Genomic DNA, 21,029 nt, shown 5'->3' with positions numbered 1-21,029 from the left:
GCTCAAAATCCTACAAGCCAGGCTTCAGCAGTATGTGAACCGAGAACTACCGGAAGTACAAGCTGGGTTTCGAAGAAGCAGAGAACTAGAGACGAAGAGTCAGACACGACTTAACGACTGAACAACAACAACAGCCATCATGTAACAATGTAATATTTCTATAAAGTACTGTTCAAAGGTTAGAAAAGGAGACAGGTCATGGCTGCAGGCTCAAAACTGAACCTAGGCAATAAGGAAAAGGGAAATGTGGTAAAGAATATGTGAATAGCACTGTTGGTAAGCTGAGAATTATGGTTGCATCCAATATGAGTGCTTCTTAGAGTAGACCCATTGAAATGAATGGGACTTAAGTTGGCCTAACGTTGGATACAACCCATTATATTTGAAGGTGAGGCCATCTGCCTTTTAGAGCAATGTGGGAAGAAGAAGTGGTCCTGTGGGTATTGTCAAGATGACTGTTTGAGTTACTGTAATTAGAAGCTCTGGACCTTGGTAGCTGGTTTTAAATAGTTGGTTATCTTGTAAAAAAAGCTAGTTTCTGTACTTTGATGAAAGCTAGAAAACACCGCAAAAACACCTCTCTCTCTCTCTATTAAGGGAGAAAGAAACAAAAAGAATGGAAAAGCAGGAGGCCAAAAGTTCTGAATTTGGGATGGCAGTTTTACAAAGATGGATTTTCAGGTGCTGTTCAGAAACAGACATATGCAGTGATTTAAAATATGGACCTCTTTAAAGCCACCTCCATGTCATGGCTATAATTTAATGTAAAACCTAGCTAGAGTATAAGTAGGGGGAGAAGGAACAGAACAAGAGTATGTTACCTGCACAGGTGAACAGAGAACTGTCCAGAGTGTGTGCTTGAAAACTGATGAGGTTTATGAAGGGGTAAAGGAGCAGGGAATGGATGGCAGCAAGGTTGCCCCATATTCTAGGGATACTCAGCAGTCTGACCTCTTTCTGACTACTGCCAGAGGGACAAACCTCTGTCTCAAGAATATCCACTTCAGCAGGGTATCCTCGCATGCATCTGTGTACCTCCAATCTTGATAGTCACAAAAGCTTATGTCAGGTCCCAGAACACTTTTTGCCATCTCAAATGTACTGTCTGTCTTGCTAGGAGAACTTAATAAACTGCAGAAACATTGTCTGAAGTCAGATAAAAGAGCAAGTGCATGTACATAGATATATGTACTTTACAGCATTTTAGTAAGCTGCAGTCACTCTGTCTCTCTGTCTCATTTTCTGACTGTCTCTCACACATGTAGAGGCAAAATGTTCACTTCTGCTGAAAGAGTAGTAGAGAGGAAGTAAAGAACAACCAAGACTTGAAGTGATTTCCTCAGCCCCTCTTCCAATTGCCTTTGAAATTCACTTTGGTTTAGTGTTATGTGTAAAGTTGTAACTATGTGCTCCAAGGTGTTGGTGAATTTCATTCTTTTAGGGCACAATCCTATGGGTTGTGCCATTATTAGATGGAAGCCTCTGACTGCGAAGGCTTCCAAATATCCAATGCCCTGCCAGGCTGCCATTGGCAGAGCCGGAGATGCAACTGAGGTGATTCTGACCTCCTTTTTGTAAATTTTCCTCTAGATGAGCCTCTGAGCCAATCTAGAGTAGTCACGGGGCCGCAGCTGGGGCTGGAGAGGCCATAGGATTTCTTATATCCTGGTCTCTCTTCTCCCCTCCATTCTCTGCTCATGCAGTGCCTCCTTCCGGACCTGTGGCTGTTGCAACTTTGGAATGCAGGGGCCATTGTTATTTCCGTGGCAGCTGTGAAGCAGAGAGATCAGATTCCAGAGTCCCCCTTCCAAGGTTGTAGCAGTGTCTACAGCGGGGGCAGAAGGGGGGCTCCAAAGAATCCTATGGTCCCTGGGTCTCTCTCCAGGGACCACAGGATTGCCTTCTCTGAGGGCAATCATGTGCACCTCTACTCAGAAGCCCCACTGAGTTCAATGGGACTTACTCCCAGATAGCCATGTCTAGGACTGCAGTTTAGTGTTATTTTAATCTGCTTGAAGATTCTATTGTAAAAGAGCTGTTTTTCTGAGTATATATATTTACATGTTTCCGCTAGTATTTGCCAACAGAATTGTTCTGTAGATTAGCATGTTTCACAAGTTACACCTATAATCTGGTAAGAGCAATGCAGTATAAAAAATATTTTCCTCCAATATTTAAATCCATTTTACAAGCCAAGATATAATATCTCATTATGGAAAAGCTGGCAGTAGGCTTTTCTTCTTAATAGATTACAGGACATAAAATTACTATAAAGTCTTAACGTATTATCTGAAGCAGCATTATTTTGAATAAAAAACAATGGCTTTAACTATATACACGGTTCAACCACTAAGTGTGGCTGACTGAACAAACAGTAGATCACTTCAGTGGATCACTGTTTTGCAATATAAATTGCAGGCATGCGGTGCCTGATCTGAACTGAGGCTGCAGTGGTGCACTAATGTGCACTTGTGACAGACCAGGAGGGGAAATTACAAATACGGCTGTGCAATTTTCAGGGGCCAAAGCAGGTAGGTAACAGGTGACAGTCCCCTGAAAGTGCCATCTGCACATGGATCGAGGGGCTGTCACTGTGGCACTGGCAAGACGATGAAGAGCAGCAGGGGATTCTGTTGTACTTGCTGAGCAACTCGGTAGCTGATCCCTGCAACCCCCAGTGAACGTGCTCTCCCAGGTTCAGAAAACGTGACAACCCACTGGGGTCTCAGCAACCTCGAGAATAAGCCATGGGTTGCCAGGGTGGCTTACTGCTGAAAATTAAGCTACCCTAGAGAAAGCAGTCCGGGTTCAGACGACACGACAACCCGTCGTGGCTTGCTGCCCACGATGGGTTGTCACGTCATGCAAACTGTGTTAGAGTTGGAGCCATAACCATTCAAGGAACCAAACTTGATTGTGTATATTTTCCAGCAGAGAAGTAAAGGCTGTAGCTCAGTGGTAGGGCACATGCTTTGCATGCAGGGCACAGATTCAGACCCTGGCAACTCCAGGAATGACTGAGAAAGACCCCTGTCTGAAACATTTTAGAATAATTACTTTCAGAATAATGGCAAGTGGACATTTTTCATGAGAAAAACATCATATTTTCCATATTTGGCAGTATTAAAGAAAAAATAGGCACAAAGCTAATGAAAACAAAATTATTATCATTAGTAGTCATTAAACATGCAGAAATTATTCTGAAATGTTGATGCATTGGCTCTCCAACTACTTAACATGGAGTGAAAATTTAGCACACGTAATGCAGTAAGGTACTGTGAATATTGCTGCTGGTAGAAAAGCTGCAGGTGACAATTTCCTCTAACAGTCATACCCCAATAGTGTATTGTCTGAACCTTGCATAATTTTTTATAGCAGGACAAATAGTATATAATATGCACTTGAAATACCAGGAGCTAGTATTTCTTTACATAAAAACGGAAAAATAAGATTTATTCTATGCATGTTATATACATTTTGTACTGTTTATTCTGCACCTTTTCCATTATGCTTCCACACATTATTTCAGTACACTGTAGATCTCTTCCAGATATTTTGAACCCTGAGGGGCCCAAATTGGGCAAAACCTGAACACTGTAGTCCCAAACTCTTACACCAAACACATACCAAAGTCAGTTTTAGAGCTGTTCCTTTAAATGTGCCCTACCCAAAAAACAGCAGGAAATTTTGTGGAGCACATTTAACCCTGGGGATGATCTTATCATATATATATATATATATATATATATATATATATATATATATATATAAAATTCAAAGTCAGGAGTTAGTTGGTCATCCTCTTTTGACTGCCTTCCCGTTGACCGATTCTCATGAAACACACTTCATTGGAAAGCTTTTCCAATGTGGATTCCACAAATAACAACGGTTTTCACTGTATTTTAAGGTAGGAGGTTTGTTTATGTCCATAAAGCTTCTGTTTTTAAAAGAATTATGCTATCTTCTATAACAATGTACTATAACATTTTATTTTTGATATCAAAAACATGTCAAGTATAATTAAACAAACATAGTTAATTGCAAATTGGAGCAAAATGAAATATGAGCACACACAAAAGTCTCTGTGCACCTTTCTAAACAGAGGTGCAGGCCAAAGTACAATGATATCCCAGTAACATATGGGCTCTAACAAATCATGAAGGATTAAGAGACACCTACAGTTAAAAGTAACCAGAAAAAGTTTAGTTATTGCTCAGAAAGGAAGTCTCTAGCTGTTAAATTTAACAAAATAACATTTAAAAGTCTCTGTACACCTTTATAAACACAGGTACAGGCCAAAGTACAAATGATATGCCAGTAACATACGGCCTGTGAACAAATCATGAAGGGATCTTTGTTGCCCTGAGTCATGTGCACTCATGGGAAACCTCAAGATTCAAGTCATCGATGGACCAGAACAAGGATGTTACACTGGCCACCCTAGAGCTTACACCAAGAACATTGTACTTAAGGAAGTGATGCAAAGATAAAGGATGTAATACTTTGAATGTTTCAATAAGTGCAGTTAGTTAAGTTAAACCTTTTGTTAGATTTGATTTTTCTTCACGAACTGTTTGTGAGTAGCCAACAGGTTGCCTATAAACAAAATGCAGAGTGCATGGTCCCCATGGGCTTGCCACAAAATTCATTTTCTAAGCATTTTTTTCCACATCACCTCATGGCCCACTATGTTCTAATTTAAAGTTTCTGCAGCAGTGATAACTTTTGAAGTGGTAACTTTTGAAGTGCAATCAATAATAATAATAATAATAATAATAATAATAATAATAATAATAATGGGGCTATCATGATAGTCCCCATAGCTTTTAGGAGAGTCCAAAAATTTCCTTACCCATTTAAGGCCACCCCCAAAGTGCTTTGTATTACAATAGCTCACAACAATATATTGTTGCTGGGAAAATCCATTTTCCCACCGGTTCCTGTGAGAATTGCAGCTAAACTCGGAATAGGGGAGTGGCAGATGACATCATCAACCCTGCTAATTAAAAAGTCTTGGCACTTCAGTTCTGTGAGCCCTGGCTCCACTACACCACTGCTCTGCTGAGCCAGAGCTGGAGTTGGGAACTTGAGTCGGGGCTGCACTACAAGCCCAGAACAGGGACTCTGGCAAGAAGGCCAGACCCTCAGATTGCAGAACAGGAAGGCTGTCAAGCACCTCTTCAGGGGCCATAGCTCAGTGGTAGAACACATGCTTTGCATGCAGAAGGTCCCTGGCATCTCCAGCTAGGCAAAAGAACACTGAAACCCTGAGAGCCACTGCTGCCAGTCAGTGTCAACAACACTGGGCTAGATGGACCCAAGGTCTGACTCAGAATGAGGCAGCTTCCTATGTTCCTGTGCACCTACAAGACAAGTTTGGTAGGCTGTGTTTGACTTGGTGGGTCACAGCCTGGTTGTCGTTTCTTCGTCCTTAGTCCATCTGTTCCAAGCCTGAGCCTCAATTTGAGGGCAAGTTCTGAGCCTCCACTGAATCCTGACTGAACATAAGGTCTGTGTCTAGCAGTCCCTCATTCTTTATATCTGAATTCCAATGAAATGCCAGTAACGTATTTTATCCCCTTTCCTGGCAGGTTTCATTGGTCAGTTTAGTAGCCAATGCCCTGGGCTACTCCGAACTTGGCGCCATTAAATCACTTCGAACACTAAGAGCTTTGAGGCCTCTGAGAGCCCTGTCACGATTTGAAGGCATGAGGGTGAGACAGCAATGAATGAACCTGTCATAATATGTGCATGACACAGGGGCTCTTCTCACAGAATAAGGAACGATAAATCCACACTGAAATGTTGCGCTGTTTCCTACCGCATGCTGCAGGCATCACCTTTTCTAAAAAGCATATAGTTCTACAACATTCTTGGAGGTTTCCCTCTTATTAAGCCATTTATAAGCATCTTGGCCCCTTGCATGTATGTTGGTTAAATGATTTATTTAAGGATTGTGTTAGTTGTGTTAAGTCACTCCACAACAATTAGATGCACGTGTGCATAAGTCCGCAGGGCTGTGTGTACTCTGCACCCCCCCCCCATTAAAATTCTGAGGCCAAAGAGTGGCAAATTGCTGAGCTGAAGCCTCAGTGGAAATCTTATTTAGGGCACAATCCTATTGAGATAGGCGGCCGTCTCCGAACTTGGAGGCGACCACCTATCCAAAGCAGGGCAGGCTTGTGGCTGTCTGGCCGCGGGAGCATGGAGCGGGGAAGGAGGCTGCTGTACGACACATAGGATGTGTCACACAGGCAGTTCTGCCCTCCCTGCCCCAGAACGCCCCCAGCCACGCCCCTTTCTGGCTACTCCGCACTTCGCTTGTGAGTGCAGAGGATGGGGCTGTTCTGTGCTGCCTCCGAGGCAGCGCAGAAGTGGGGGGAGGTCAGTTCCTGGAAAACAACACATCCTACGGCCGTCTAGCTGCTGTCTGGTGGCAATAGGATTGCTCCCTTAGCCACTCTGTGTAGTTGCTGGGCTTTTGACAGGCACTGCCTTACGTATGTTCAAGGATATCTTCGTAGGCAGCAGAATGAGAAATTCTGCACCAAGCATCTCATTGTACACTCCCACAAAATTGCAACCGTACACACAGCCCTGTATGTACCTTTCTGACAAGGCTGCAAGCAGTGAATGAAAGATGCATGCTTTCTATATGAGCATCACTTGAAAATAGTAGAGGTCACAATGAAGATGGCTTACTACTACATCCACTTCAACAGTGGATGAAGGTGAGCATGTGTGATGGTGGTCCATATTGTGTTACAACAGTGTGGCCCACTGAAGCTATGCATGTCAGAGTTTTTGTATGGGTTCATGATCAAGAAAACAAAAGATTCCTTAAACTAATACAATGGCCTGATTCACACAGAATGACAACCCAAGGATTTTTAAAACTCTGGGTTGTCGCCTGAGGCGGGGGGCGGGGAGGGATGAGGAAGGGTTTGTTCAGTGCCTATAGGTCTCAAGACAATGGAAGGGTTCAGATGGCTTGCAAAAGCCCCAGCAAGCAGCACGGCCAACTGCCACCTCAGAACTGCCATGCTGCAACCTGTAAACCCCCTGTGTGCTCCAGACAGGAACATTATATGTCCAATGAATGGGAGGGACTGTACCTTGCCAGGGTGGGCAAGGCCATAAGACACTCCATGCATGCATTGTACTGATGCTGCATCAAAGCGTTTCCTGTTTGCTTTGCAATGTGCTCTTGGAAATTACTGCTCACACTTCTTTGGATTGTATGTTGGGAGATAGGGGAGGCCCATTGAAATGAATGGGACATAAATTAGATCAGAGTAAGCAATGTTTATGGGGCCGGTGGCACATTTGGCAATTTAAGAAACTGTCCTGGGCACCACCACAAAATGAGCATGCTGCCGGGGAAAGCATCAGCCTGCAACCACCTGCCATCTTCATTTCCTAAGCCTGTCTCTGGCCCCACACGGGGCCCAAAGGCATTCGTGGGGAAAGAAGGGAGCAGCTAGAAGCCTTCACTTTACTTTGAAGCAATCTCAGCTGCCAGTAAGAAACGTTGTTGTTATTATTTTTTAAATAAGTACAGGGGGTATGGCACCTCAGTGGGCACCAAGAAAGGTGTTGGCGGGCACCACATTGTCTACACCTTAGTTAAACTAACATTGGATACAATCCATTGTCTAAACATTAACATCCATAAAACCTTGGCTAGAACCACAAAAAAATGGGCCTTTGCACATAAAATCTTGGGTTGGCTCAGAAGGTATATCTTCATTTTAGAGCAAACTCAAATCATGGCACGTAGTAATAAAACTGTTTCCCTAAAGAAGAGGTGAACTATTTAATGCATTAATCAATTATATCTTGGCTATATTTAACAGATGTGCATTTCTCCCTCTAAACACTCTGTAAGTTTAAAAGGCTGCTTAAGGGGTGGTTTAAAGTTACATATTGTTGTTTTGCTATTGTTGTGAAGATTTGTTGGCATTACTGCAACTGAAGAAGCATATTTCCTTCTCACTTTACTGACCTTTTGAGGCCCAGGCAGGAGTTTCATATCTTTTGCTTATTTATTGTTCTCATCTCCGCCATTCTTTATTTGAAGTCCTAGCTTGTTTTATTGTTCTTTGATTTTATATTCTTGGTATTTAACTTTCTCTCTCTCTCTTTTCTTTCCCTGTAGTACACACCAGTTTTATGATTCCATCTTACCGTTGACCAGGTTTTCTTTTCTTTTTTGCATCTACTTGCTTTCCCTGTAGAGTTAAGTTTCTTCTTCTTTGTCGTCTTTTTTAAAACACTATACCATTAACAATAGGATTTTCTGTTTAATCTGCATTGTTTTTCCACTGTGTATGTGTATATGTATATATAAAATAGCTTAAGTGTTGGGTTATAAAGATGTGAATAGAAGTTAAGGTGCTGTATTCTTCAGCTATGAAAGATCAATTGGGATTTCTTTTTTCTTTCTTTTTTTCCTCAATGTGTACCCTAGGTGGTTGTTAATGCCCTCATAGGCGCTATCCCCTCCATCATGAATGTACTCCTAGTTTGTCTAATATTCTGGCTGATCTTCAGCATCATGGGTGTAAACCTGTTTGCTGGCAAGTTCTACCACTGTGTTAACACCACCACGGGTGAAATGTTTAATATCAGCGAGGTTGACAATAAAACCCAGTGTGATGAGCTCATCAACAACAATCAGCCTGCCCGATGGAAAAATGTGAAAGTAAACTTTGACAATGTTGGAGCTGGTTATCTCGCTCTGCTTCAAGTTGTAAGTAATTTTTCACTCTGCATCCTTGCATAAAAGAGTACTCATGCAGCGCTTTCAGCTGCCTTGGCTCCAGTCCAAAGCTCCACACGTATTCCAGTGGTGTTTGCCTGAATCTGGTCCCAATATTAAAGGCAGAGGGGGAAGCCCTTGCAGGCATTGGAGCTCCATGTGTACACTGGAACTCCTGCAAGTGGAGGAGCCCCTGGATCAAGTATATTTACATCATTGGCTGATGCCCTTCAGAGCATGCTTCCATCTGAGGTGAGATTTGTAGCAACAAGGGAGAGGACATTTTGATAGTGGCACCCCAGCTATGGCAGTACGCCTGGCACGAACTTAGCTGTCTTTTAGGTACCAGGCAAAAACTTTATTTGCCCAGGCATTTTAGATAGATAGATAGATAGATAGATAGATAGATAGATAGATAGACAGACAGACAGACAGACAGACAGACAGACAGACAGAGAATCTTAAGCATTTTAAACTATCTGACTTGTAATTTTGTTTTTATCTGCTGGTTGTTTTGTATATATTTATTGGGTTGGGTTTTTTACTTGTTTTAATTTTTGTGAACCACTTTGAAAGCACTGATAAAAGTGTATAAAGTTTAAATTAATACTTATTACATGAGAAGCAAGCACTATTAGCAAAATTGGGTAAAAGTAAATTGCTTCTTGACTCACCATTCTGCCCTCTTATTATACAAATATGAGATGTGCTCTAATTTTATTTTATTTTTTATTTTATTTACAGGATTTATATATTGCTCTATATTTAATAAGATTCCTCATCAGTGAATAATAAGGAATAAAAGGAAGAATCAAAATACAGAATCAAAATATTTAAAATCAAATTGTGCCAAGAAAACCATGGCTGGTCAGTCAGGGAAGGCGTGTTTACATAAAAATGTCTTCAGCAGGTTCTGAAAACTAAACAGTGTCAGTTCCTGCCTGACATCAACAAGCATGGCATTCCACAGAGGACCTAATTCTGAATTCCCTATCATTTCTATCACAATAATTTAAGCCACATGTTTGAAAGTCAGTGCTATCTAGGCAATTCCTATATTTAACAAATGTTAATCTTTCAAACTGAAATTTGATTTCCAAGTCCTTTCTAGTATTCAGCTGATAAATACAATTCTTCCCAGCCCTTTTCTGACATGGCCGTAGCTAAGCCAATGGCCCAGTTTGCACATAATGAGAAATCACTGTGGGTGAATTTCCACGCAGGGCTTTTTGTGCAGCCACCGCCACCATTTTGAATATTTGAGCCACAGCAGGGGCATGCTGTAGATTGTTGTTACATGCGAACCAGTTCAGGGTGGGTTGTTGGGGTGGTTAGCAAGCCAGCAACCCTAAAACAGCCCGTGGGTTCTGGGTGGCTTGTCAGCCATTCCAACAACCCATCCTCACTGGGTTCACATGTAACAACAAGCTGTGGCATGCCCTCACTGCAGGTCAAATATTCAAAATGGCAGCCACTGTCACAATGAGAAGCTCCATGGGGAAATTTACCCACGGTGGCTTCTCGTTACATGTGAACCAGGTCAGTGACAGACAACTGTGACACTGTTGCATCAGAACAGAATAGCCATTGTGTTAACAGAAACGGGATAGGCTGGAAAATCAAAGACTGAGGAAGGGATTGCATGTGGGGGGAAGTTGCAGGATCAAGTGGAAGCAGAGAGCTGCAACATGGAAGCATTTTTGTTGACCTCCACATGGGGGCCCAACATTGAATCAGACCTGATGGATTGTGGTAATGGAATGCATATGGCTTGTCTACTGGAAAAGCCAGTTGTGAAGGCAATACCAGGCTAACCCTGGGAAGCTGCTTTAGCTCGTATGGCTTATGTTACCCAGGCAAACACCGAAATAGGCATTTAACCTCTCACAAGTGGGTGACAACTGTCTAGTTATCCCTCTTGCTGGGACAAGGTTGGTCCAGCACTAGGACAGTGCCTACCCCGTCTGCCCTTTGTTTCTGTGCCTACCCTGTCTGTCCTTCATGTCTCCAAAACAATTATACCATGCAATCAGAATAAATATATCAGTACAGGAACAGCAATGGCTGCTGCGTGCTGAGCACAGGGAGTGCATCTGAGCCACATCATGGAGCAAAGGGACATTACTGTGTCCTTTTCCACTGGCACTGGGATCTTTGTATCAGACCATAGCCTATCAAAGATGATGCTGTAAGTTACCTCTGCCAAACGTTGGCATCAAAATTTCCTGTATACATGCAGCAAAGGTAAGGGTATTTAATGCTGTGGCTGTTATCTAAACCCTGAGTTTGATCCAGACTTAGAATACACTCATTAAAATCTATTGGACCTAAATTAGTCTTGACTCACTGAAGTCCCATTGATTTCACTGGATCTACTCTTACTGGATCCAACCCCCTGTTTCTTTATAACTGCGCTTAATATTTGCATTTTACTTATAGGCTACTTTTAAAGGGTGGATGGATATTATGTATGCAGCTGTTGATTCACGGGATGTAAGTATTTCTTGTGTATATTATTGTACATTCCATCCTGTAGCTCATGGGATTCCATTTGGTAATACCTTCAATCAAAGTATTGTTATTTTTAAAAACATATGGGTAAACATCACTAAGGTTGATTAAGCTAATGAACTAAAAACCCAAAGCCTTGGCTCAGTGAGTTTGGATCCAGAATCTGCCTCCTGTGGACAGAAGGGCTACTTCCAGCCATTGAAAGCTTCTGATCCGGTGAAGCATTCTCCTGGACGAACAGGGGAGATGCAGTGTTTGCCAGTTCCCCCCTCCCCTTGCAGTCCCCTAATCTACCTGAAAATACACTCCAGAGGATTGGGGGACACTCAAGAACAGCTTGGGAGGTGGCACTGGGGTCTGCAAGGGAAGGGGGAATCAGCAAAGATTGACTCCAGCCACCTTTCCTCCAGCCAAAACATCCTGGCATGAACTCCACTCAGGAAGTGCTCCCATTGCTAGGAAGAAATGTTGGTTCCAAGCCAATGTTTACAACACAGTGGGCCAGATCGCGTGACACAACAGCCCATCATGGGTTAATTTACTTGTGAAGAGCTGCAGCACCTGCTAGCCACCATTAGAAATATGCAAGCCCCAGGTGGGGGTTATGTGCAGGTTGTTTAACCCTCAAATGACCCACGCCACCCAGGTTCAGATGACATGACAAGCCATGGCAACCCTGGCTGGAGCTTGCATATTCATAATGGTGGATGACAATGCGGTGGTGCCTCAAGGTTTAATTAACCCACAGTGGACTGTTGTGTCATCTGAACCATGTCAGTGCTTCCATAGAGAGAGCTACACATACTAGGTTGTGGGTTTTTTTTTTTTCTACTTTACATTGAATTGCTCTGTTAGGGAGGAAATGGACTGTTGTCTGTCTAGTGTGTCTATACTCAGATAATGTAATTTTTTTTAATGACTTGTAGGTAGAAGATCAGCCCTATTATGAGGACAATCTGTACATGTATCTTTATTTTGTTATCTTCATCATCTTTGGATCATTTTTTACCTTAAATCTTTTCATTGGTGTCATCATAGATAACTTCAATCAGCAAAAAAAGAAGATAAGTATTTAAAGTTTTTTCTCGATGGTCTGGAAGTAAAGTTATGAATGTGTTCTTTCAATGGCCAAACCTAAGTCCTGCCTAGTGTGAAGAAATCATGCTAAGACGTTAGAATAATGAACATTTTTCATTTATTTAAAATGCCTGCACAAGAAGCCATCATTTGCTTTATCCTAAGTTTGAATTTCCAACAGGTTCACCTTTTCTCGTGGTACAGTTAATGTCATTTATTTATCATGGGCAGTATCCAACATTGCACATGCATCTCAGCTGATTATGTTGCACCTGTAGGACCTATTGCCAGCACAACACCTACAGCAACCCTGGAAATGACCCAAAGCACTCCTGGGATCAGTTGCATTCCAGAAATGAGTGTGTTGGCTCATTTCCGGTTGTTTTAGGGAGTGCTGGCTCCTGCTAGTGTATGGCCAGTGTTGCATAATGCCTCATGTCTTTCTTTTTTACATTATTACCCTCCTTCTCGGCATGCAAGGAGCTCCCAAAGCAGCACTGTGACATTCAGGATTTTTACTGCAGTGCAGGAACAGGTTTCAAAGTAAAGAAGAACACAAATAACCTTTTCATGTGCAGGCTGATGTTGCAGAAATGAAGGCAATGAAGTAAGTCTGGACATGATCTAGCAAAAGCTATTCAACATCACACTTGTAGCCTACCCTTCCTCCAGGTAGCTTGAGGTGACTTACATGGGGTTGCCCCATTTTATCCTCTACCCAGTGGGGTAGGTTAACCTGAGACAGGGCGAATTATCCAAGGCCATGCAGTAAGTCTCATGGCTTGGGGAATCTGGTTCAAGTCCAATATCCCATCCACTCTCGGTTGTTCTTATCAAGTAGCTCTTTTCACACTCTTCTGTATAAAGTTGGTCCCATTTGAGAGAAGAAAGTGCTCTACCCAAGAATAGCCACCATTCTTGTTCGATAGGAGAGGAGCAAATAGGGAAGACGTGTGAACAAGGTATTTTCTTGCAGGTTTGCATCAAACTCCTTTCACAAGCCTCTTGTTCGTCATCCCAAGAAATCACTAGGATATATTTGAGCAGAATGGCTCTTTCTTTCTTTCTTTCTTTCTTTACAACTTTTGTTTACCGCTTCACATCTACCAGATTCCGGAGTGGCGAACAGCAAGAGATAAAATGAACAAAAGATTTAAAAAAGAAGAAACATGATATTAAGATTATTCTTTAAAAAACAAAGCACCAACATTACAAGAGATCTGTACTCAGCCATTTGGAAACAGGAGGCTGGGATTTCCCTCCCCCACCGCCCACTGTCCTCTCCCCTGGTACACATAATATAATAAAAGTGAATATGTGTTGCCACTTGATGGTACTCTGTGTTTCCTCTGCCAGTGTTTTCTGTAACTTGTAATCCCATCTGAATATATTTATTCTGTCATATATATAAATTTTGTTGTTGTTGTTGTTGTTGTTCAGTCGTTCAGTCATGTCCGACTCTTCGTGACCCCATGGACCATAGCACGCCAGGCCTTCCTGTCCTGCGCTCTCTCCCGGAGCGTGCTCAAGTTCATATTCATTGCATCCGTGATGCTATCTAGCCATCTCATCCTCTGCCATCCCCTTCTCCTTTTGCCCTCCGTCTTTCCCAGCATCAGGGTCTTTTCCAGGGAGTTTTCTCTTCGCATTAGGTGGCCAAAATATTGGAGCTTCAGCTTCATTATCTGTCCTTCCAATGAGCACTCAGGGTTGATTTCCTTTAGGATGGACTGATTTGACCTCCTTGCAGTCCAGGGGACTCGTAAGAGTCTTCTCCAGCACCACAGTTCGAAAGCATCGATTCTTCGGCGCTCAGCCTTCCTTATAGTCCAGCTCTCACAGCCATACATTACTACTGGGAAAACCATAGCCTTGACTAGACGGACCTTTGTCGGCAAGGTGATGTCTCTGCTTCTCACTATGCTGTCTAGGTTTGCCATAGCTTTCCTCCCAAGGAGCAAGCGTCTTTTAATTTCATGGCTACAGTCACCGTCTGCGGTGATCTTGGAGCCCAAGAAAGTAAAATCTGTCACTGCTTCCATTTCTTCCCCTTCTATATGCCAGGAAGTGATGGGGCCAGATGACATGATCTTAGTTTTTTTAATGTTGAGTTTCAAACCAGCTTTTGCACTCTCCTCTTTCACCCTCAACAACAGGCTCTTGAGATCCTCTTCGCTTTCTGCCATTAGGGTGGTATCGTCTGCATATCGGAGGTTGTTGATAATTCTCCCGGCAATCTTAATTCCGACCTCTGATTCATCCAACCCGGCATTTCTCATGATGTACTCTGCATATAAGTTAAATAAGCAGGGTGACAATATGCAGCCTTGTCGTACTCCTTTCCCAATTTTGAACCACTCGGTTGTTCCATGTCTGGTTCTTACTGTTGCTTCTTGACCCTCGTACAGGTTTCTCAGGAGACAGGTAAGGTGGTCTGGTACTCCCATCACTTTAAGAATTTGCCACAGTTTGTTGTGATCCACACCATCAAAGGCTTTAGCGTAGTCAATGAAGCAGAAATAGACGTTTTTCTGGAATTCTCTTGCTTTCTCCATGATGCAGCGAATGTTGGCGATTTGATCTCTAGTTCCTCTGCCTCTTCGAAACCCAGCTTGTACTTCCGGTAGTTCTCGGTTCGCATACTGCTGAAGCCTAGCTTGTAGGATTTTGAGCATCACCTTGCTGGCATGTGAAATGAGCGCAATTGTGCGGTAGTTTGAACACTCTTTGGCGTTGCCCTTCTTTGGAATTGGAATGTAAACTGACCTTTTCCAGTCTTGTGGCCACTGCTGAGTGTTCCAGATTTGTTGGCATATTGAATGCAGCACTTTAACAGCATCATCTTTTAGGATTTTAAATAGCTCGGCTGGAATACTGTCATCTCCGCTAGCTTTGTTGTTAGTCATGCTTCCTAAGGCCCACTTGACTTCACTCTCTAGGATGTCCGGCTCAAGTTCAGTGACCGCACTATCATGGCTATCAGGGACATTAAGATCTTTCCTGTATAGTTCTTCTGTGTATTCTTGCCACCTCTTCTTAATCTCATCTGCTTCTGTTAGGTCCCTGCCTTCTTTGTCCTTTATCATGGCCGTCTTTGCACAAAACGTTCCCTTGAGATCTCCAATTTTCTTGAAGAGATCTCTAGTCTTTCCCATTCTGTTGTTTTCCTCGATTTCTTTGCATTGTTCATTGAAGAAGGCCTTCTTGTCTCTCCTTGCTATTCTCTGGAACTCTGCATTCAGTTGGGTATATCTTCCCCTTTCTCCCTTGCTTTTCGCTTCCCTTCTTTCGTGAGCTACTTGTAAAGCCTCATCAGACAGCCACTTGGCTTTCTTGCATTTCTTTTTCTTTGGGACGGATTTCGTTGCTGCCTCCTGAACAATGTTACGGACCTCCGTCCATAGTTCCTCAGGCACTCTGTCTATCAGGTCTAATCCCTGAAATCTATTCCTCACCTCCACTGTATATTCATCAGGGATATGATTTAGGTCATACCTGAAAGGTTTAGTGGTTTTCCCTATGTTCTTCAATTTAAGCCGAAATTTTGCAAGAAGCAGCTCATGATCTGAGCCACAGTCAGCTCCAGGTCTTGTTTTTACTGACTGTATGGAGCTTCTCCATCTTTGGCTGCAAAGGACATAATCAATCTGATTTCGATATTGACCATCTGGTGACGTCCATGTGTAGAGTCGCCTCTTGTGCTGTTGGAAAAGACATATATATAAATAGTCTGCCTCATATTCTGCCCCTGCTTTTATTCATAATAAAAATCTAGACAGCTAACAAGTCTGTACAAAACATTAACATTTTACAACCAATCAAATACAATCAAACTTATCAAACAACAAAACCAGAAAAGAGGCAGTCAGATACACAGTTAATTTTTCTGCAAGTTGCTGCCCCCCATCCCCATCCTGTGCTCTGGAAAAGCCACAGCTTTACAATGCACTGAAACCCAGAAACAATGGGGTCAAATCAGCCTCTCTTGGGAGAGCATTGCGCAACTCTGGTTCTGTGACTAAAATGAACCCAGCATTTCTGAGATGGCAAGGGGAATTGGAGAAGGTCTTCTGGTGTGGGAATATATAGGCAGAGAACTGGAGATGGATTCTTAAGGTATCCCAGCTCCAGACCATTTAGGGCCATAAAGGACAAGGCCAGCACTTGAATTGGGCCTGGGAACAAATGAATAGCCAATTGAAACAATTGAAACTCTGTGGTGCTTTTACCAGAGTGTGATCATAAGTGTTCATTAATCAAAGCGTAAATTAATCTGTAGACATGGTTGTAACTAGTTTTTATTTCATTTCTTTACTTTGGAGGCCAGGATATCTTTATGACAGAGGAACAGAAGAAGTATTACAATGCAATGAAAAAATTAGGGTCTAAAAAGCCACAAAAACCCATACCTAGACCAGGGGTAAGAATTTATTTCTGTTTTGTACTTTTTAAGATACGGTTTTCTCTGTTTGCTGCCTGCTGTCTGTTTTTGTTCTTAAACATGCCAGAATCATGTTTTTCACCCATAACATTTTGACTTAAATAATATAGGGTGAAATTACTGTAGTTTATATCTGGACAATTAAATATACTATAGGTTGTGGTGTCAAGTTTAATATTTTGGTTCTTGACTTGCCTGACTGTAGATTTGTTTTCCAGTTGCCTCCTAAATTTTTAGAAGAAGCAAAAGCGGCAGTATTGTTCCGCAAAAACCAAGAGAGTGGGAAGCAGACTCAATTGTCTCTTCCTGCAGAGAAAGAGGACATGGAGATAAAGAATGAAAGCAAAAGAAAGAAACTTCAGCACCTTTGTAAAGAGACCCATTTTCCCGTGATTAATATTTTTGTTTTTGTTTTTGCAGAACAAATTCCAGGGCGTGGTCTTCGACTTTGTAACAAAACAAGCCTTTGACATCAGCATCATGATTCTTATTTGCCTTAACATGGTCACCATGATGGTGGAAACGGATGACCAAACTGACGCAATGGAAACAAACCTATACCGGATTAACCTGGTCTTCATCGTCCTTTTCACTGGAGAATGTGTCTTGAAACTGATTTCACTCCGCCATTATTACTTCACCATCGGCTGGAACATTTTTGACTTTGTAGTCGTCATTCTCTCCATTGTAGGTAAGAACTATTTGTTTCCAAGAATGAATGGCGATTAGAGTGTGATTATATATAAATGAAGGAAATAAATAAATTACATAGGTTTTTTGTGCATTTTGGATATTCAACATAACCTTTCTGATGCAGGAATAGGATTGGTTCATGTGTAATAGCAAACTATGATTTGGTGTTACCTGAGCGAGACTAAGGGCTTTTCTAAATGAGGCTTTTAACTCGCCACTTTACTGAGGCTTCTGCTTCCAAATTCTTTGTGGGATTAAGATTGGGTCCTTTACATGTGTTTTTTCCCTAGGGTTTTCTTTCTCTGCCTCCCTATGTGTTCCATTACACAACCACAAGGTGATGCTGTGGTACTGTATAAATACAGCAGCATTTCATGCCACCATTCACAAAAATACTAGACTTTCCTTGCTAGACACCCCACCCCACCCGTCCCCACTATAACGGCTGCAAAGCATGGGAGAGGCCCGAGAGGATGCCAACGTTGTGTAAAGCACCCACAAACTATTGTGAGTGGGGAATCCTGAGCGTACAATAAATGGCTGGTGTAGAAAGGCTCCAAGGTTTGGGTGTTCTCTTTTTCTCCCTCCCTCCTCCCCCCATACACTCTGATCCTCTTACTTATTTTCTGCTTAGTACAAACCATATTTTGCTATTACATCTGATCAGCAAGCTATGGTTTGCACTTTTCAGCCAACCCAGAATTGCAAACCTCAGTTGAATGTCCTGGTTTGGATGTAATGGCAAGTTATGGTGTAAGACAGGAGGTAAGTGAATCAGAGCATGTGAGGAAGAGGGAGAGGAGAGAGGATACGTAGTTTGATATTATATGTGAATCAGCTCATACATGTAGTTCATGTCCAGTGGTTGGGGGTGCCTGTTCCCGTCTGCATTTCAGTGTAGATAGAAATTTGTGCCCCAGATAACCCTGTCTTTTACAGATGGGAAGCTCATGAAATGCCACACATCCAGAAGTATGTTTGCATTTGGGCTGCACACACATTTTGCAATCTAATTATGGATCTCACTGGAATGGCACACTAATTTACATTGACTTGCCCTAATCCAGTAAGAAAAAAATGATCTTACCCTTTTTGCATATGGTCATACAGGAAAGCAAAGACTCTGTAGAATGTGAGGTACCTGTGGTTTGAAGATATTGGCTGTTGTTAATAGTGCAGCCAGCAACTTTCACATGATGCAAAGCTCCTGTTGACAGCTAATGAAGACACTGAAATGATCTCTAGACAACAGACTATCTGATTTGAAACATCATTCTAAAATGCACTTAAAACACCATAGCTCACCATCATTATAGTACATGGAGCTATGCAAATGGTATGTTCCAAGGTGCTCCTACAGTCTTCTGCTTCTGCAGCACAGATTAGTCGGGGAAGGGCAGGGCTGAACACATCGCCTATGTGGACTGCATGTCTGGTTTCTATCAAATCTCCATGGAGACAGCCTCTTCACACAGCTATTTTCCAACTGAAACAGGAATAATGTTTATACCACACATATATAATTGTGCAAAATGAATGTGCACCTGTCTCTTTCACAGTGTAAATGCAATGTGAGGACACAATTGGCTGTGACATCTGGTTGTGTTTACAAGCTACAAAATATATGCATACATGTTAGCTATATGCGTGACACTTTTTTTCCTATACATGTAAGTAATATTCATGGAGGGCAATTGTCATGAAGCCTAGAGAAGAAGCCTTAGAGAAACCACAAATCTGCATCCTCACATATCATAACCACAATCTGACTTACACTCTTACACCACCCAAACTAATTTATCTGAATGTGTTAAAAAAAAAAAAAAGACAATTCAGAGCCAGAGAGTTTTACTAAGTTTGTTGGGCTTTCAGATCAATTACTTTAAAACAGTGGTGGGCAGCATCCACACACCAACATCCATGCAATGTTTGTTTTCCCTCTGACTAATACAGTAGTGTACAAGACAGCGTAAGAAAAATCATTTTGCTTTAAGGTTTTTTTTATACACATAGCTTGCATTTGGGGTTTAATGGCCAAATCATCTTCCCTAAATAATAATAAATATCTGGGCTATAAAACAAGTGTTGCCCTTAAATATTTCTCTTTTGTAGGTATGTTCTTAGCAGAGATTATTGAAAAATACTTTGTGTCACCCACCTTGTTCCGAGTGATCCGACTTGCCAGGATAGGTCGAATCCTGCGTCTAATCAAGGGTGCCAAAGGGATCCGCACGCTGCTTTTTGCCTTGATGATGTCTCTCCCTGCCTTGTTTAACATTGGTCTCCTCCTCTTCCTCGTCATGTTCATCTATGCTATATTTGGGATGTCCAACTTTGCCTACGTGAAGAGAGAAGTTGGAATTGATGACTTGTTCAACTTCGAAACTTTTGGCAACAGCATGCTCTGCCTCTTTCAAATTACCACCTCTGCTGGCTGGGATGGCTTGCTGGCGCCCATTCTCAACAGCGGGCCGCCAGACTGTGACCCTGAGATAGACCACCCAGGAAGCTCAGTCAAAGGAGACTGTGGCAATCCTTCTGTCGGGATCTTCTTCTTTGTCAGCTACATTATCATATCGTTCTTAGTTGTCGTAAACATGTATATTGCTGTCATTTTGGAGAACTTCAGCGTTGCTACTGAAGAAAGTGCTGAACCCTTGAGTGAGGATGACTTTGAGATGTTTTATGAGGTCTGGGAAAAGTTTGACCCAGATGCATCCCAGTTCATAGAATATAGTAAACTCTCTGATTTTGCTGCTTCACTGGATCCTCCTCTTCTAATACCAAAACCAAACAAAGTTCAGCTTATTGCAATGGATCTGCCCATGGTAAGTGGTGACAGAATTCACTGCCTGGACATCTTGTTTGCCTTTACCAAGCGTGTTTTGGGAGAAAGTGAGGAAATGGATTTACTCAGAGTCCAAATGGAAGATCGGTTCATGCAAGCCAATCCTTCCAAAGTTTCATATGAACCAATTACAACCACACTGAAACGAAAGCAAGAGGAGGTATCTGCTACTGTAATTCAGCGGGCTTTCAGGCGTTTCCTCTTAAAACAAAAAGTTAAAAAAGTGACCTCTATGTATAATAAAGATAAATGCAAAGGTGGGGACATCCTGCCAATCAAAGACATGATTACTGATAAGTTTAATGGGAACTCCACTCCAGAGAAAACAGACGAGAGTTCTTCCACCACCTCTCCACCTTCCTACGATAGTGTTACAAAGCCAGACAAAGAGAAATATGAAAAAGGCAAAACAGACAGAGACTACAAAAGTAAAGATGTCAGAGTAAGCAAAAAATGAAACAGGCTGGATTCTGTTTGTGTGCAAAATTGTTTACAGCCTTTGAAAGGGATGTATTTGTCAGCAAGACTCCGTTGAGAGATTTATGCCAAACTATCCATTTTTACCTTATAAATATATTACATATATAAATATATACATATATTTTAAAAATCTCTCCAAGGTCAGTGCCTAAAACAAGACAGTGACCCATCGTCAGTTCTGTAAAACAGGGTGACAGGCAACTGTTCTCACTACAACT

General features: G+C 42.1%; 1 protein-coding gene across 3 annotated transcripts in view; it reads left to right on the top strand.

The window, feature by feature from the left end:
• The window catches only part of LOC146358470 (sodium channel protein type 2 subunit alpha-like), a 92,348-nt gene extending 71,560 nt beyond the window's left edge, over positions 1-20,788 (top strand). For all 3 annotated transcript variants that reach the window (XM_084811901.1, XM_084811899.1, XM_084811894.1), the window contains 7 exons: positions 5,592-5,714; positions 8,471-8,752; positions 11,201-11,254; positions 12,199-12,336; positions 16,665-16,769; positions 17,211-17,481; positions 19,596-20,788. In XM_084811901.1, coding sequence (XP_084668027.1) covers positions 5,592-5,714; positions 8,471-8,752; positions 11,201-11,254; positions 12,199-12,336; positions 16,665-16,769; positions 17,211-17,481; positions 19,596-20,788 — 2,166 coding nt within the window. The remainder of the gene's footprint in view (positions 1-5,591; positions 5,715-8,470; positions 8,753-11,200; positions 11,255-12,198; positions 12,337-16,664; positions 16,770-17,210; positions 17,482-19,595) is intronic.
• The last annotated feature ends 241 nt before the right edge of the window (positions 20,789-21,029 follow it).

The sequence above is a fragment of the Heloderma suspectum genome, chromosome 1, assembly GCF_057233095.1.
Source record: "Heloderma suspectum isolate Gila_16-S chromosome 1, 16-S_ref, whole genome shotgun sequence".
Taxonomy (NCBI): Eukaryota; Metazoa; Chordata; class Lepidosauria; order Squamata; family Helodermatidae; genus Heloderma; species Heloderma suspectum.
Note: the sequence above shows the minus strand (reverse complement) of the source record. Positions and strands in the feature narration are given on the sequence as shown.